This window comes from Camelus bactrianus, chromosome 26 (assembly GCF_048773025.1).
Source record: "Camelus bactrianus isolate YW-2024 breed Bactrian camel chromosome 26, ASM4877302v1, whole genome shotgun sequence".
NCBI lineage: Eukaryota > Metazoa > Chordata > Mammalia > Artiodactyla > Camelidae > Camelus > Camelus bactrianus.
In genome coordinates, this window is record NC_133564.1 from 17,561,513 (window position 1) to 17,579,690 (window position 18,178).

General features: G+C 42.4%; 1 protein-coding gene across 4 annotated transcripts in view; it reads right to left on the minus strand.

Annotated features, from left to right (window-relative positions):
* Positions 1-18,178, minus strand: part of FAT1 (FAT atypical cadherin 1) — a 109,181-nt gene that overhangs the window by 20,334 nt on the left and 70,669 nt on the right. For all 4 annotated transcript variants that reach the window (XR_835175.3, XM_010953273.3, XM_074353568.1 and 1 more), the window contains exons 8-14: positions 13,951-14,226; positions 13,612-13,822; positions 5,475-9,542; positions 4,732-4,928; positions 2,491-2,644; positions 1,434-1,667; positions 216-605 (exon numbers count right to left, since the gene is read on the minus strand). Coding sequence is in view for 3 of the 4 variants with exons in the window: in XM_010953273.3 (XP_010951575.2) it covers positions 216-605; positions 1,434-1,667; positions 2,491-2,644; positions 4,732-4,928; positions 5,475-9,542; positions 13,612-13,822; positions 13,951-14,226 (5,530 nt within the window). In the remaining variant the exon portion in view is untranslated. The remainder of the gene's footprint in view (positions 1-215; positions 606-1,433; positions 1,668-2,490; positions 2,645-4,731; positions 4,929-5,474; positions 9,543-13,611; positions 13,823-13,950; positions 14,227-18,178) is intronic.

The following is an 18,178-nucleotide window of genomic DNA, read 5'->3' on the forward strand; positions in this document are numbered from 1 at the left end:
TGCCAGAAATGTATTTTATTATGTAGAACTATTGTTTAAAGTCTTCTAAACCACTCTGAATCCCACTTAAAATAACAACACAAAGAAAACTGGAGTTTTATGTGTAGAGTATCTATTGACCTCTATGACCAGTCAGTTTGCATCAGGCAAAGTGCTGAGCAGTCTCATCTTCTTGGCAGAGTAAAGGGCTTCCTCCCGTCTGCCTGGTAGGTTACCTGTTTTAGAATCTATGCTGAATTTTCCATGTTCGTTTCCACTAATTATTGAGTAGGTAATCTCTGCATTGGCTTCAATATCTCGACTTGCTGCATACACTTGAAGAACTTCTGTTCCGATAAGAACGTCCTCAGACACTGTGGCACCGTATTCACGGTATTCAAACACGGGTGGGTTGTCATTTATGTCCAAAACAGATACAACCACAGTGCTGGTGGCTGTTAATCTCCTTGGCAAACCATGATCTACAGCTCTCAAAGTAAGGGTGTACACTGCCTGCAGCTCTCTATCCAGAGGCTTTTCCAACTGAATGATCCCAGATAATTCATTGATGGAGAATTGCCCATCAGCAGAGTTAACCAACGAGTAGGAGATCTTCCGATTCAATCCTGTCAAGACATGACATTGTGTCAGAATGTTTTATTTCAAGAAATTTAAACAAATTTTTTTGAAAAAACATGTAGCATACATATGAAAAAGGGAAAATGCTAATAATATACATTATTTTGAAATTCTTATGACTATGATATTTAAAAAGTAAACTTTTAGATTAACAATTCACTGCTTTTAAACAAATGTAAACATAATTTCATAGTTATCTGGCGTTTTTAAGACTATGTTATATAGGAACTTATGCTATAATACCCGGCAGATCTTTTAAATGAAGCCTATTTAGCATTTAGCTTCATTGACGAAGATTTACTAGAAAAGTTAACATCTTTGCTATTCTTCTAATTGTTTGGTATTAGTATGACTGAAGAAGTTACTTTTATTCTCTGCTTTCAAAATGCTACGAATATATATACCCTAGAGTCTTATTTTCTCCATAAAAATTTTGAAACTTCTGTAAAATTAGAACAATTTAGCATTTGCTTCTGTTATGTTCCTATGATACTAAATCTCTTTGTCACTAATGGTTTATACACAAAAAACAACACTTCACTAACTAATTCAACGGGATATAAAGATCAGTTAATCTCATCACTGACCAGAATCTTGGGGGCACGACAGTAAGTTCACTGGGCACAATTCTGAGGCTTCAAATATTCATTAAAAATGAATTCATTATTCTAAAGATTTCACTCCACTTTTAATGAGAACACAACAACGATTCAACACACATGAGGTAGGATACACGAGGTGTGGGTGTGTTTTAAACAGAGGCTCGTGAGGTCGCAGAGCATAGCTCAAAGGCAAAAGCATCATCTGGGCGGTACCTGCATCTGCATCTGTGGCCTGCACCCTGGTCAACAGCGTGCCAGGCTCTGTGTTCTCGAACACGGTGATGGTGTAAGGGTCAGCAGAGAACTCGGGGGCGTTGTCATTCACATCCTCTAATGTGAGCACAATATTAGCTTGACAGAACCTTCCTCCTCCATCCGTGGCCTTGAACAGAAGATTATAAACTGCTTGTTCCTCGCGATCGAGGGGGGCTGATGTTTTCAGCTCTCCTAAAAACAAACAGAAATAAATGGACTTGCTTGAGATTGAATATGTGAACTGCACCAGCGCATCTTCTTTCTTCCTCTTTTCTCTTGAGTTTACAAAATCCGAGTAACAGCCTTCCTTTGGAGAACGATTTTACCAGTGGTGAGTAGACAGTGGCAGCAGCCCTCTAGGTTGGAGGTTTTTAAACCCTGCCAGGGGCCAGCTGTCAGTCATACAGGTCTCAAGGCCAGGGCCTCTTGCATTACATGTGATGTTGAAAAGCAAAAGAGCTACTACCAATTTACCAAATTCACAATATTTTTAAATTGGCTCAAAAATTAGATTCATATGCTTCTAATTAATGTGGGGGGAGCCTAATAGAAAACTGTTCCTTGGCCCTCAGTTTTAACAAAATACAAATTGTAAGAGAAAAACAACCCTAGAGGTTTAAAGACAAATAAAATATCACTAATCATTTTAAAGATTATACTAAATTATACATTGACAGTCACAAATCCTAGAAAACCAAATATATATAAAATGGATAAAGTAGAAAGTTTGAAATATAGTTTAACTTCTGAGTTTTTTAAAAAGAAGTTGATACAAATAACATATTTTAAATCCTCAGTTCAAGTAGGTGACAATATTGCTGTTAATTTTTTATCTCACCCCGAATTTTACACATTAAATTGCTGTTTACATTTCTGAAAGATGGCATTTTCGTAGTATGAGAATCAATTTTACAAGAAGAAAATGTAATTTCAAATTTTCTGTGTGATCCAAGATGACCCACATATGTGACTTCGTCAGAACACAATTAGTTTTGCCCCCGAACCCCATCTTTACCTGTGTCTGGATTTAGTTTGAATTTTTCTGCACCTGTACCAAATAACGTGTAAGTAATTTCAGCGTTGGAACGGATATCTGCGTCTGTAGCAGACACCTGCATGATAAATTTCCCAGGAAAGGCATCTTCGGGAATCGTGTCAGAATACAAAGTCTACAAAAGATTTTAAACAGTATTAACATGCAACGTTAAAAGTTAACATGACTGCCAAGAAAATACAGAATCATTTACCTTTGGTCACTGAACACATGGGAAACAACTAAAATTAAAATCTAAGAAGCTTCCAAAACTATTTTTCTTACAAAACACATTTAAAACAAGTGGAGTCACGTAACAGTTAACGACTCCACACTGCTGAAGAGGCTGACCTGACATTTAACCTACAGGATGCTGAATACTTCGTGCCCTTGATTTGGTTTCGTATTTAATTTAATGTAAATTCTGGTGAGAAAATACACATAGCACTCCATATTTACCCCAAAATTAGAGATAATAAATGCCTGTTTACATTAGATCTACTTATTTTCAATGCAGGAATTTTTTGTTTGCAATCAGTCTTAACACATAACCAAGCCAACTGCAGCAGAAGAGATGTGATTCCCGCGTCATGGGAGAAGACAAAGACTGGCCGCGGGGTGGGGTGGGGAGGACAAGTGATGCTCAGGCCAGGGCTCTTCTACTGCTCTGCTTCACCCCATCTCCCTGCAAACCTGACCTAATTCTCAAACACAGGGAACGGCTGTTCCCAGTTCTAACTATTTAGAATTCCAGGCCATAAACCAAAATGTAAGACAAATATATAAGACGCTGTTACATTTATTTTCTTAATATGAGCTCAATTTTAGGTGAACTACATTTCTGACTCATGAAACAGCATATTTTGCAACACTGATGATTTCAAATGATCTACTGTCTGAATTTTATGAATCCCCAAGATAACAGGGAAAGTGCTAAAAAACAACAAAACACATTTAGTTTCTCTAAGTTACACACACATACACAAAACCCTCCCTTCCAGAAAATACTGTCACCAAAAACACAGACTGAAGTGAACTCCTTGTCCCTCAGAAGCTTCACTTTGCCGTCGACTGAACTCTAAGCGTCCCCTCCCCTGAGGACACGCTGGCCCCTCTGCTGTGCCACGTGACAGTCTCCCAACTCCCCGTCCCCCCTCACACTCACTTCCCCTCCACCAATTATCAGTTAGCCATCCACGCTGCCAAGGTTACATACCCATCCTCAACCCGGCCAACTCTGAACGTCTACACGACACATTTGACTGAACGTCCCAGGACCTTAAACGTAACAAATCTGAAATTGAACTCAACGGGCCTCCTCGAAAACCAATTCCCACTCCCGGCTTCTGGCTGGTCTTCCCCAGTCACTCCCGTGGGGAAACAGTGAAGTCCACCCTGACCTCACTCGCCTGCCGCGCTGTCTCCAGGCAGGACCAAGCGCCACCACCTTCCCACTGCAGTGCCTTCTTGTCCTTTCCTTCCCTCCGCACCTCGGCCCACCCTCTACTATGCCCCTGCCTCCGCTCTCCTCATCTTAAACGGACAGAACACCACCAAACTCGGCTTCTCCCAGGGATTCTCCGCTCATGTCGGCTCCACCTTTCAAATGAGAAAGGATTCAGAGAGTCCCAGCTCCCCCCGGTAATGCCCTTCACAGCCCCTAAAATCCGGTTACTGCCCTGCCCGCCCGCCCGCCCCACTGCCCGTCCACGACCACTCCTGGTTCTCCCACCACTACTTCCCAAGGCGGGGCTTTGCCTCATCGTCCAGCTCCGGGGTCACCCCTGCCCTCGTTGAACAACCTCGGGCAGGTGCAGAAGCCACACGGTAACCTCGCAGTGTCTCCAGTGTGCGGGAGCCGGTGCCCACAACACAGTCTGCGGAAGCACAACGGAGCTCCGTATCCAGAACTCCTGGCCTAGTATGTCCTCCCAAAGACCCTCATCCCCAAATGAAGGGAACGTCTTCATGAAAACTTAAAGAGTATGTTTAGAGTTAAATATAACCGCAATCAAAGGAGGTTTTTAAGCCATTCAGTGTTCCTCAGAAGTAGTTCTGAAGCTAACCCTTGTCCCATTTAACCTTCCCCTCTACTTAAACAGCAAGAGATTACAACAGGAAACACATCTGAGTCACACCCCAGCACCACACGACAGTCCTCCTGAGAGGTTTAAGAAGAAATCTGAGTTCGTAGCATATAAATTTGAGGAAAGAGCAGCCTACCTTTTCACAAATGGGACTGTTGTCATTTGCATCAAGAACCTTCACTTCAACTATAGCTTTTGATGAGAAGGTCCCATCAGTCGCTGTGACAGTCAGCAGGTAACTGTCCCTCTTTTCCCTGTCGAGAGGCTTCTTCACGTAGACCTTCCACTCGTTCTGTATATTTTCAATAGCAAACTGCCCCAAAGGATCCCCCCCTATGAAATCAATGGAAGAAGATGACAGTCAAATGTGACGAAATAAAAGAAGTAACAGGAGAAGTGAATTGTGCAAACAATATGTAATGCTGTAATTCAAAAGAGTTAAGTTTTTAAAGAAATTACATTTAAATTTGTTATATTACCTTTCAAACCATTTATCAAAAAAGACCTCAAAAAACCGAAAAACGAAGCAAGCAGCATTAAAATGTGTATTTAAACACAACAGTCAGCCAAATAAAATATAAAGATTGTCAGCAACACTTTAGCCTTTACTGAAACTATAGTTTTTAAAAAAAATTATCTTTTTTATACACTATGTATAAAAAGAGCATGAGTCATAAAAATCAAAAACAATCCAATAAACAATGACAGGCTTTGCTTAGGCAAAGAACCTGAAACACAGCTTGAGAGGTGTTATTTCTACTTATTTTAGACACACTAAAAATCATCCCTTTAACTCCCAATTTCCATAAAATGTGTATCTCAGAACTTGTACTTCTAATACAATTTTAAAAATTAAACCGCTTAGTTTAAATGTGTTACCTGTTATGTAGTATGTGACCTGTCTGTTAATCTCTTCAGAATCAGCATCCGTGGTACTCAGGATGGCAATTACGCCACCTGGTGGATCATCTTCACTCACGGTCCCTTTATAAATCTCTGCCGTGAACCGTGGGGGACTATCGTTGACGTCGGTGACAGTAACGTCCACGATGGCTGTGGAGGAGAGCTGAACCTTCTCACCATGATCTGATGCAACAACCTTAATCTGGTAACTGTCTCTCTTTTCATGGTCAAGTTCCCTAAGGGTGGTAATCCAGCCCGTTTCCATGTTAATGGCAAAAGCTTCGATGACTTCCGCACTTTGTGACTGATCTAGACTATACATCACTTGGCCGTTGGTGCCTGAGTCTAGATCAGACGCCCTGATCTGGATGACTCTACTTCCCCCTGGCAGGTTTTCAACAATAAATGCCTCATACGGACTGGACTCCAGGATGGGGCTGTTGTCATTTGCATCTTTCACTTGGATACTAACATCTACAGAAGCCACGACCTCATAGTCCTCGTGAGTGCAACGGGCAAGGATGGAGAACTGGTACCACTTGGTTGTTTCATGGTCAAGACTCTTCTCCAGTTTCAGTCTCCCACTCTGTCTGTCGATCACAAAGAACTCATCCCTATTACTCTCAGGAGTGTTGCCTTTGACAAGGCTGTAAAGGACAGTCCCGCTATGTTCTGCGCGGATGAGATCTATTTCTGTTCCAATAGGCACGTCTTCGGAAACCGTATAGGTGTAAAACGGTTCTGAAAATCTTGGAAGCCGCACTTCTGGCGGAAGTACTTTCACATAGACGGGAACAACAGACTCTCTGGGTGGAGCCCCGTTATCCACAGCTCTAACAAAGAAAGTGAAGACCTCATTTTCCAAGCCAATTAAGCTTTCCTTTGTAGTAATGATGCCAGACAGTCTGTTAATTTCCAAATTCTCTTTAACACTTTCAGAATCTGCCTCGATGGCATAGGTGACGTCGGCATTGGACCCCTCGTCGGCGTCACTCGCCAGAACTTTGATGACCGACGTCCCTTTGGGCGCATTGGATCCTATGTTCACCTCAAACTTGGTTGCTCGAAACTGTGGTGCGTTGTCATTGTCATCTGTAAGGATGACATTAATGGTGCAGAAAGCAACTTTTCCTCCAGCATCCTTGGCCATGAAACGAACTGGGATTACTTTTTCCGCTGGGGTTTCTCGATCAAGTTTTTCTAAAGTAAAGATCTGTCCTCTCTCATTAGTGTAAAACCTGTCTCTGGCAAAGTCATTCACAATATGGTAAGTAACATGGCCAAAAATGCCCGAATCCCCATCAGTCGCTTTGACCTCAGTCACCAGGGTGTGCAAGGGAGCGTTTTCAGCCAGCTCCACTTCATATTCGTTCTGAAGAAAAACGGGACTGTGCAAATTGCCTCCAATCACAGTTATATGAACCTCAGCTGAACTTCTAAAAACTCCATCAGACACGGAAACCTGAAGGGTGTACAATGGCTTCAGGGCATGCCGGCGCAGGTTTGAGAGTGTGATGATTCCTGTCTTGCCATCAATGACAAAATTCTTATGATCGTTGCCAGCCAGAATGGAATACTCCAACTTGTCTATGTCTGAACTGTCTGCATCATAGGCTTTTACACAGGTCACAAAATGCCCGTGGGCAGCATGCTCACTAATTTTGGCTTCATAAATCTGTTGGTCAAATAGTGGTGGGTGATCGTTGAGGTCAGTGACATCGACTGTGACAATCACTTCGCTGCTCAGAGGGGGCATGCCACTATCAATAGCCCTTACGAAAATCTTGTGCTGCTGGGACTGCTCATAATCCAAAGTCCTGACCAGTGAAATGAGACCAGTGCCGCTGTCGATGTGAAAATGATCATGACTCTTGCTATGATTCCCAAACATATGGTACGAAATCCCTCTGTTTGGTTCTGAATCGGAATCTGTTGCTCTGACTTGAACAATGGACGTTCCGATTACAGATGCCTCGGACAGGGTGGCGGCATAGGACTGCTGGACAAACACGGGAGGGTTATCATTGATGTCTTCCACAACGATGTCCACAAAAACTTCGGCATGAGCGCCGGTCAAGGAGTCAGTTGCTCGGATGCTCAGTTTATATGCTGGGTGGGACTCGAAGTCCAGAGGCGCTATGACATTTATAACTCCGGTGTTGAAGTTAACAGTAAACTGGCTGAAAGGATCGCCATCTGTGATGCTGTAGAACACCTTCAGCCCCTCCGGACTGTTGGCCTGTACGTGGACAACGGGGCTGTGCACCTGAATGTTCTCTGGGATCTCGGCGCTGTAGAAAGGCTTTTCAAACACAGGCATGGCTTTATTCATAACAGTAATGGGGACGATGACTTCAGCTGAAAAAGCTGGGTTTCCTCCATCTTTTGCAACCACTGTGACGAGATATTCTTTATTTAAGGTGTCAGGTTCAAACTGCTTTTTCAGCATAAGTTCACCCGAGGATCCAATTTGGAAGTGCTCGTGGTGTTCCTTGAGGTAGTAATGCACATCCCCATTTCTGCCGGTGTCCCTGTCGATGGCAGTCACAGAGCGAATAACGTGGCCCACGGCAGTATCCACTTTGACAACAGCATAGTATGGGAGGTTGACAAACACCGGTGCGTTGTCATTCTGGTCTTCCACAGTGACCTTCACGATGACGTGTGCCACCGCTGAAGGCTTATGCTCTTGTGTCACTTCCACGACCACGTCGAACAGCTCCTGCTGTTCACGATCAAACGGTATGCCGGTGGTCGACAGAACTCCAGAAGTGCGGCTGATTTTAAATCTGCGATCTGGGTTGAGGATCTGATAAAACAGGGGCTCGTTGATTGGATTCCCAAGAGCAGTAATGACAGCTAATGTTTTGGCTTCTGTGGAATTCTCTTTCACTACTGCAGAGTAGACATCCTGGGTAAACTTCAGCTGACTTTCTTTGCTTTCTTTCACGTTAATTTTCACAGAGGTAAAGCTTGCAAACCTGCCATCAGAAGCTCTGACAGCTAACTCATAGCGGCTCCGTAACTGAGTTGTGTTTTGCACAGTTATAGTACCAGTCTTGTGGTCCATTAAAAACTTCTCCCCGATGTTGCCTTCGGTGATGGAGTACATTAACTGTGAGAATGCACTTGAATCAGCATCGGTAGCATTCACTGTGATGACCTTTACTCCTCTGTATGTTGGCAACAAAAGAGATGCTTCATATAATGATCTGGAGAACACAGGAGGGCAGTCATTAATGTCAATTACATGTATAGTCACATTGGCTGCATATTCAGCAAATAAACGTGGTGTTCCCATGTCATGCACCTGCACAGTAAAGTGAAAAGTACTTGTTTCTTCATAGTCCAAACTCAGTACCGTATGAATAGCACCAGTACTCGAATCAATAGCAAAATACTTGTGTATAGATGGTTCGACAATGTGATAAACAAGCAAAGCATTTGATTCTTTATCAGCATCAGTGGCTCGAATCACCAAGGGGACATTCTTGTCTGTTAGGACCACACTGTTAATTGAAGCTGATTCGCTAACGAGCCCCATATATTCTGCCTGCGTGAAAACTGGCAAGTTGTCATTTTCATCCTGCAGATGCACTAGAACAGTTGCGTTCGTAGACAAACCAGCCATGTTAGTCCCTTGTATTGTCAATGCATAAACAGGCAGAGTTTCAAAGTCCAAAGCTTTCTGAGTGATGATGCTTCCAGAATGTGGATTAATATCAAAGGCATCCGCTACATTTCCATCTTTTATTTCATATACTACTGAAGACTGACTGTGGGCTGTCACCATTCCGACAAAACTCCCAACGCTGATGGTTTCACTAATTTCAACGGAATATTCTTTGGATGTAAACTTGGGAGACGCGTTGTCGGCAATGGTGACAAAGATATGCACGGAAGCGATCTCACTCATCGGTGGGCTGCCCTTATCTGTAGCTTTTACCATTAAGTCATATTCGACTTGGTTACTTCGATCTAATTCTTTGGCAGTTTTTATAGAGCCCAAGATGGGATCGATCGTAAAAGAATTTCCGATGTTTCCTGCGAGGAGAAAAACAAGCATGTCAGAGAAAAACACAACGACCAACAGAAGCAGCAGTTGGAGATCACAAGAATAAAGAAATGTTCAAAAATTACATTCTGAAATCAAACAGAAATTTGGGGGTTATCAATATTTGAATGGAACTTATTTCATTCAACGCGTCTCATTTTGGCACTTGTTTTCATTTTGACCCACCTAAAATAAGGCAAACGTCCAGTGTTGCCCATAAATGATGAAAAGAACCAGAAGAAATATCGCTCTGCACCTAAAGCCAACACTCACTCTCCCTGGTTGAACGGGGAATGTGTCATGAAAGGATCTGGTTATCCTTCCATAAAGCAGTTAAGTTAATAATTTCCAAGAGTCCCTCAAAAACCCTTTGGGATATATTCATTTATCACTTGCAAATTCTCAAGATTCTTATTCACTATGAGAGGGAAGACTTCAATTAAATTCAGCAAGCTTCAAGAGAGTTGTCCCTTATTTTCAACATTCAGGGAATTGATGACTAAGCTTGTGTTCATCTGCTCCACTTCATAGGTTTTGAAGATTCCGATAATATTCCCTTCTAAATATTTTTTTTAGGTTAATTTATTCTCTAGGTGAGTGGTTCTGAACTGCAGGTGACTTCACCCAGAAGGGGACATTCAACAATGTCTGGACACATTCTCAGTCACCACTCTCTGTGTGCTAGAGACCACGGGCGTGGCTAAACGTCTAACAATACACAGGAGAGCCCCCACACCAAAGAATGTTTTGGTCCAAAATATCAATAGTGCTGAGGCTGAAAAACCTCTAAGATAGTTTTACTTGCTTTCCTTTGGACCTTTCCCTGCTATGTTATCTACATGTATTTAGCTGGAAATGCAACTCCACAGTATTCCACAGTTTTGTACCATTGATTGAAATCTTTCTGAAGAAATCTGGGTCAACAGTTTACTAGCTTTTGATTTCTCCATGAACCCTTCATCCCTTTTCTGTTTTATAAACAAGAGCCCAGAATCATTCATTCTAGTCCTAGAACCGAATTTATTTCCTCAAATGAACTACTCCAAACAAAACTGACTTGCCACTTAACCACTTTCTCAAATTCTGTTTTCCCTTAGGTTTGCAATCAATGTGGCACTTCACAGACCAGGATGAACTCGGTGTGATTTGCAAACCAGGGGATTAACCAAGCACTCCTTCCTCCACATCATCACTAGGAAACACTTCCTCTACAGCTTTCAATTCCTTTCTTGAATACATTTTCCAGAACTCCATGATAGCTTTCTCTGAGGCCAGACCCAAGTTTTGTTTTCATTAAGTCGGCCTGGCTCTGCGTCCAGGCCCCAAGGCTGCACCTCGATCTGCAGCAGGACAGAGACGCGGGCTGTCTCTGGGCCACGAAGCTCTGAGCCGGACCCTGGCCCGTGAACGGGGTGACGCTGCCTCTGCCGGGTCTCGCAGACACTACTTTCGGGCCTGTCTGTATTTAGGAGAGTCACCGACCCTGGGTGCCCTCTCACTGTGTTTCAGTCGGTCAGCAGAATTCTAAGGTCCTTTCTTACCCACCTGTGCATCCCTCGTGCCCCCACTTCCAAACCGTGACTGGTTGGTCGCCTGGACTGATCCTGGACTGAAAACCTCTGGACAACTGTGCATCCCCACCCTCTGGACTCTCCCATGTCTGTACTAATAAAGCAGCCGACCTACTCTATTTTATATTCATTCATCTATATGCATGTCTCTTTTATTTTGTACAGTGAAATCTTAAAGCTTCAGATACACCAGCCCCACATGGAGGAATGAAAAGATTCTATCTGCACTGAAGCAGGCTCCTCAATCGGGTGAGCACATTCTCACCCCAGGACCTGGGTATTTGGTGGGTCCCCTCCTGGACCAGTCTTCCCCCAGCTAGTCACATCGCTTCTCCACGCGTGCATTCATTCCCTCAAGACTCCTAACCAGGCCAAACCTTTTGCTCAATAAATTGCTGCCAATTAAACATACAGTGTGATGGCCTGAATTTATAACTACTCTTTTGAACTCCATTAAATGTCATCTGACACAAATCAGAAGCAGGTGATTATGAACGTATTGTTGAATGAAAGGCAATGGGGCCATTTTATAGTTCTTACTATTCCAAAAGATTTACACACACGTGAGCCTACTGCGTTTCAGTGGTAATCATCTCCTACTGTGTAGCACGATTTTTATGTTACCGAATCTATAAAAGTCCAAATTTTCTATCAGAATAGGCCCTTGGTATTATCTATTCTTTGAGTGGAGATACAGTTCCATTCTTGGAATACCAAATTACTAATCCCATCAGTCATTACAAGCATTTAAAGAATGCACATGCCTTCAGTCGGGCACCAACAATCATATTTTAAACACCCAGTTGTTGAAAATTATGTGAAAGCTAAGGGAAAGTTTAACATTTTCTCCTACACAAACCCAGTTAGTTTGTCTAGGAGAAAATTATTTTATTGAAGTGCTCAGGCATGCACAAGTGGAACGCATTGCTTTTTTTGTTTTTTTTTTTACAGTTAAATTTCTGAACCAGTGGAAAAGCCATCTTTATTCAAAGCACTAACTACATTACAGTACATTTTAACACTGCAACCTCAAACAGTATATGAGGTCTTATTTGTGAGTAATGGCCTAAATTTGGCCATTTGCAGAGAAGGAAATGAAACTTCAAATGTATTAAGAAATAAAAATAGTTTAACCACACAGGACACATTGATTAAGCAGTGTTTTTTTTTTTTTTTAATTACTCTCCACTTGTTCACCTTTGGATTATATGAGCTACAGTTAATTATACCTCTATTAATTCTAATGCCTAGAAAAGGTACACACATTTCTAAATATGCAGAGGTATAGACTTATCAAAAAAAAGGCAAGTTGAGTGGATGATCTCAATATTCTAAAATTATTATAAAGACAGAAAAATGAAAGAGTGTGTATTCTTTGAACTAACAATGACACACAGAAAGATGGAAAAGTGGGAGCTGCCTTCTCAGTATTTAATCACTTACTCATAGTATTTGGCACTAGCAGGGGAAGTCCCAGAGCAAGGTGATTTCTGACTGTATACATCACCTGCTCTCAAGCAGATCCCTGTTTCAATCAGGGGCAGAATGCTTTTGCAAGAACATACATTTGTGGACCAATGGTGAGCCCTACCCATCAAGCACAAGTCCGAGTGCTCCTGGCATGGTACCTGGCACAGAAGATGAGAGTCCATGGGATACAGAAACGAATGAGTGAAGAGCAACATAAAACAAAACATGAACATTTCACTTTGCTTCCTGGTGACCCCGCTTCCTGGAATCACCCGCGAGACTCTGGACCTCTCGTCCTATTGCCCCTGGAACTGTCCAGGTCCACAGCTCCAGCTGGCCTTCCTGCCCCTGCTGTCTCCTGCCTGACTCCACAGGCCCCTTAGACTTTCAACATTTCTCCAAGCTCTACGTCCAACCCTGGGACCTACTGCAACAACCCAGTTCCATTCATGCAGTGCAACCGTGACATGCAGGGGGGTGAAAGCGGCAGAAAAGGGAAACCTAGAAGGGGCAGGAGAGGCGTGACACCCTTCATGAGACGTGACCCAATCAGAACTGGATGAGCCGGCTCTCTGTCATGGAATTTCCTGCTCTGCCCAAGAGAAAACACTCTCTGACTTAAAGAAAAATGTTAAAGTACTAGGCCAGAGTGCTTCATAGCTTATGGAGGAAAAGGAGTGTGTGGCTAAAACCGTTTTGAAAATACTGAATTGGTCAAATGAAATCTTCTTTACTGCAGGACTTCTCAGAGCCTTGAATTATGTTAATATTACGAATCTCCAAGAACATTACCCAAACTTAAGACTCTCTATCTTTGCTAGAACTAATGAGTTAAAAGTTAAAAAAAAATTTTTTTTCCTCTTTCTAACATGTAAAATGTTACCCCAATGGTAAAATTTAAGCAATTTTTACAGTGATACACAGAAATGTTTTAGCATCTAGAACTCATTTTAGAAAAGAAGAAATACACTTTCTAACACATGCAGAGTTATAAACCTGTGGAGTGCTCCCAAAATACCTGATTCGATGGAATACAGCACTTCGGCATTTTTCCCTTTGTCCTTGTCCAGAGCTGTAACCTGCAACACGACGGAGCCCACAGCGGCGGACTCGTAAACCCGCCCTTCGTAGGACGAGCTCGTGAACCAGGGGGCGTGGTCATTGGTGTCGCTAACATTAACAACGATCCTTGCAAAGTTGCGCTTTACGGGGACATCTTGATCTCGTACCTAAAAGAAACAACGCGTTATCAGTCCTGTTAAGGTTTTCCTTTGAACTGATTAAAGGTCACTCTCAGACACAGGGCACCCTCCAGGAGCCAAACGGCAGAATGGGCAGAATAATCAGAGCACCGTACCATGACCGTGAGAACATGCTGGTGCGCTGCCTCGTGGTCAAGCATTTCCAACGTGTAGAGAGAGCCGGTTGCAGGGTCAAGACGAAATTTCTTGAGGCTCAGTGGATCTATACTGCTCTGCAGCGTGTAGATGAGTTTGTTTTTCTCATCCTTATCCACAGCACTGATTTGCAAAATTTCTGTTTCTGGCACTGTGTCTTCAGGAATAACAACTTCATATTTTGATGTGGAAAATTGAGGACGATGGTCATTTGTGTCTATTACTTTGATGAATACCTGTAATGACAAAATGACTCACGTCACAATATTCCTAAGTATGATGTTTGAACAGGTAGAGAATTGGGGAGGGAAAATCAGATGCACACTGGAAAAAAACTAATTTTTGAGCAAAATGAAAAAGAAAAGCATGAGAAAGAAAAGCAACCAAATCTGGAATCAAAACTATCTTTTAAATTTTTCATTGAAATAGTATCTCTATAACTATGAGTAAGATAATAAAGGCCTTCCTAAATTCTTGAGACTAATTCTGGAGGGAAAATGTAATCGCATGCATGGGTGTGTGCGCACACACACACACAAATGAAACACACATCTCTTTACTGAAATGCAGGCTTGGTTTCTCTTGGTCTCCACAGACCAGATATTTCTAGAACTAAATGGTCACAGTATCTGAAGTTCTTGTGCTAATCTTTGAGACTCCAAATCCCTACTGATAGATACATATAAATATGAAAATTAGAAATGAGCTTTGTATTTTTATGATCATAAAATCTACACATAAGTAGTAAATACATTTATTTCTTAAAAGCAATTTAAATACACTGGAGAGAGAGAGCGAACTCTCTTAAATATGTCAGCACAGAATTAAAACCTTACAGGAAAAAAAGCAGATGTTAAAAAACTCAGTCCCAAGCTAAATTAAAAAAAAAATTACTTTGACAGTAAGAAGATTAATTTTCAGACTGAAAAGACACATGTGGATAAGGCACAGTGGAAATCACTACCAATTATAAAAGATGGTTTACAGTTATGATGAGAAACCTAAGCTTCGCTGGCTCACATGGGACAGATTTCTCTAGTCTGAACGGCACAGGAGGCTAAGTCCCAGAACTGCACGGGGACAGTGTTAACTAGACTGGGGCAGCATATGGACTGGAGGCCTTTCCGTGAAGACTCTCCCAGCGTTCTCCCAGAACACAAAAACCTCAGGGATGGATCTGTAACGTTAAACTATATCAATACTAAATGCATCCACCAAACCACAGAAAGGTTTTAGGTGAAGGTTATGTAAACATTTAAAACAAAGATGCCTCACTTTGAAAGGTCAATGATGATCCAGAAGCAATGGCTATAAAGGTAATTTCTAGAGGGGAGGGTATAGCTAAGTGGTAGAGCACAAGCTTAGCACGCATGAGGTCCTGGGTTCAATCCCCAGTACCTCCATTAAAATAAATAAGTAAAAAAGGCAACTTCTATAAATTAAATCATTATATATTCCCTTCCACTGTATATTTAAAATTTTATTTTTCTCACATAGTGAGTGTTGGGGAGAGGTATAATGCTGCTCCAAGATCAACTGATCTCAATTACACTGGAACAGCTGAAGTAAGAACAATCTTTTTTGATCAAATAATTCCATCAACACATATCTCCTGGGTACTTACATGATCAGCACTTGCTACATTTACTGAAGGTGAAAAAGAAACGTGGAGAGTCCTGCCCTTGCAAAGCTTTCAACCCCACCGGGCAATGTCTTGAATGTGCAAAGCCCAGTGAAGGTTCCCATGTTATCGAGTGAGTTTTCAGGATGCCAGAGGTGGTCTGGACATTCAGGCAGCTTTGAAGCAGGACGCGGGCTCTGCTCGCAGGGGTTTCAGGTTGGCAGATGAATGTACACTGGGGTAGGAGGAAAAGCTCGGCCAGAGACATGAAGGCCAGAGGTGGAATGGAATGTCGTGTCTCTGAGAGAAGGACCAGGGAACACAGCAAAGGAGCAGGGGGGAGGTGGGGTCCACAAGTAGAGCCCTGAGTCCGGAGCAGGGGCTCACAGCTACAGGTCCTGCGTGCTCTGAGACGCCCCATGAGAGCAAATTCACCTTCAGTGCTCCTCCCAGTTGGGCGGACCATTCCGGCAGCAGGCAATGCAGGGTGAATCGCACAGACAGAGGGTGCAGACAGGAAGGTGACTCTGGGCCAAGCTAGGGGGACGAGAGCCCAAATCAGTGCTGATGTGAGACTGGGAACATGTGGTGAGCGCTGCCTGGGGACAGGCTCTGAGGGCTGGCAGGGCAAGCACCGGTGTGTCACCTGTCTCACTTAGCCTCCATCAGCATCCCATGAGGATGAGGTCACTGTGCCCACTTTCCAGGGGAAATGGAAGCACAGAGGGTTAGAGCCACCTGCCCACACACAGGAGTAGGAGGCAGAGCCCGACTCAAACGGGGCCTGCTCCAGGTATGCAATGCTGACGCTCCAGAGAAACGGAAAGAAAACACGAGAGCAAAGCTGTTTCAAGAAGGAACCAAATGTTAACTGGATTTGGCAAAGTTGCCTTGAGGTACCAGATAAAGCAAAATGACGTGAATTAACACTGGTCAGCATCCTAAGTGGAAAACACAGGACGGGAAAGCCATCTGAACAGAGCACTGGTAGTCATTCTGACCTTCCCACTGCCTCCTCTGCCCACAACGCTCTCCAAACCTCCAACTGACAACTGCTGCCATTGACCTTGATGCAGCAAAACCTGTTCTGTTGGTTCTTGAGTTTCACCGACAAACAGGAACCCTCTGGCTGTGATCAGGGCCGTGTCAAGCAGGTTCTGATGTCAAGCAGGTTCTGATCTCCGTGTCCCTCTTCAGCTGCTCTCTGGTGCTCTGCTCCCACTCAGATGGCTATCTGCCTGTTCTCAGCCCCAGACTGGGATCAACACCTAATTACTGCTTGTTCCCTTTGTCCCACATCTGAACAGGTCAGCCTGGGCTCTAATGTAAACCGCTCTGACATTCTTACTGCCTCTTCCCCAGCAGGTCATTAGGGTATTATCAAGGCCCTCTGAAAATGACTCAAAAGAAGTTATGGAAGTATACGCAAGGCACTGAAGCTGAAGATCTTCTGTGTCCCTGAGAAAAGAAGACTAGAATATATTTACTGGGTTTTACAGGAATTTTAGTCAATCTTCACCATATTTCATACTAAGGTTTCAACTATGCTAACTAAAACTACAATTACTAGGAGCTGTGTCACAAGTGATAAAATCTTAGGTAGATACATTATCTTTAGCAATGAGAACGCTTGGCACAGAGTCATTTCTACTGCTTATTAAGTTTCCTTTGCTAGATTTCTGGTTAGTCAATTATTTCAACTGATCTACCTACAGTTATATTCTTTGAACCTTTCAGAATTACCCTGTTACATTTATTACAATTCTTGATGCTTTTATTCTCATTTTCATGCTCTGAAATCTAGTTTCTACAATGAGAACAGTTACCGACAAGATTGAAATGTTAATAATTGCCCTGGAACTTTTACATGACAATCTCAAAATGACCCCCAAAGCATGACACATGTATCAATTTTAAATATAATAAAAAATCACAAGCATTTGGAGAAAGGAATAAGGTCTTTTCAAAACTGGCTTTAAATTACCTATTCATGTATTAATTGAAAAGACATCACAGACTACACCACTTCCATTCTTCAATGCAACTAAATGATTTAGCAGATGATCTGTCATTTAAGATTTAAAACAGTATCATCTAAAGAAAGAAAACTGGAATTCAGAAGCATTTTATCCTCTGATAATTTAATTTCTTCCTTTCACTTTTCAGATACAGTAGATTATACACCAGCCTTCAGCCTCTAGCATCCTAATGTAAACTCCAGGAGGGCAGGATTTTGTTTCCTAACATTCAGCTTCTACAACAACATCTGGCATCTAGCAAGTATTCAACAAATCCTCAAACAGCCCCCGCTGCGAATCAAAGAGAATTAATAAGAAAGAAGAGAATTTAAGTGTAATTGTTTTACCATTTAAATTTGAAATCCCAGTAACCTGGCCTTGTCTTAATCATCAAATAGGAAAAAAAAAAAAATCCAAAAAAGTGTTTAAAAAGATAATTAAATCACCTTAACTAGCTTTACTGCAAATGACTTGGAAAATTCATCCTCAACAGTGATACACTTTGTACTAACACGATTCAAAGAGTATAAAATTAAAAGATTTTAATGG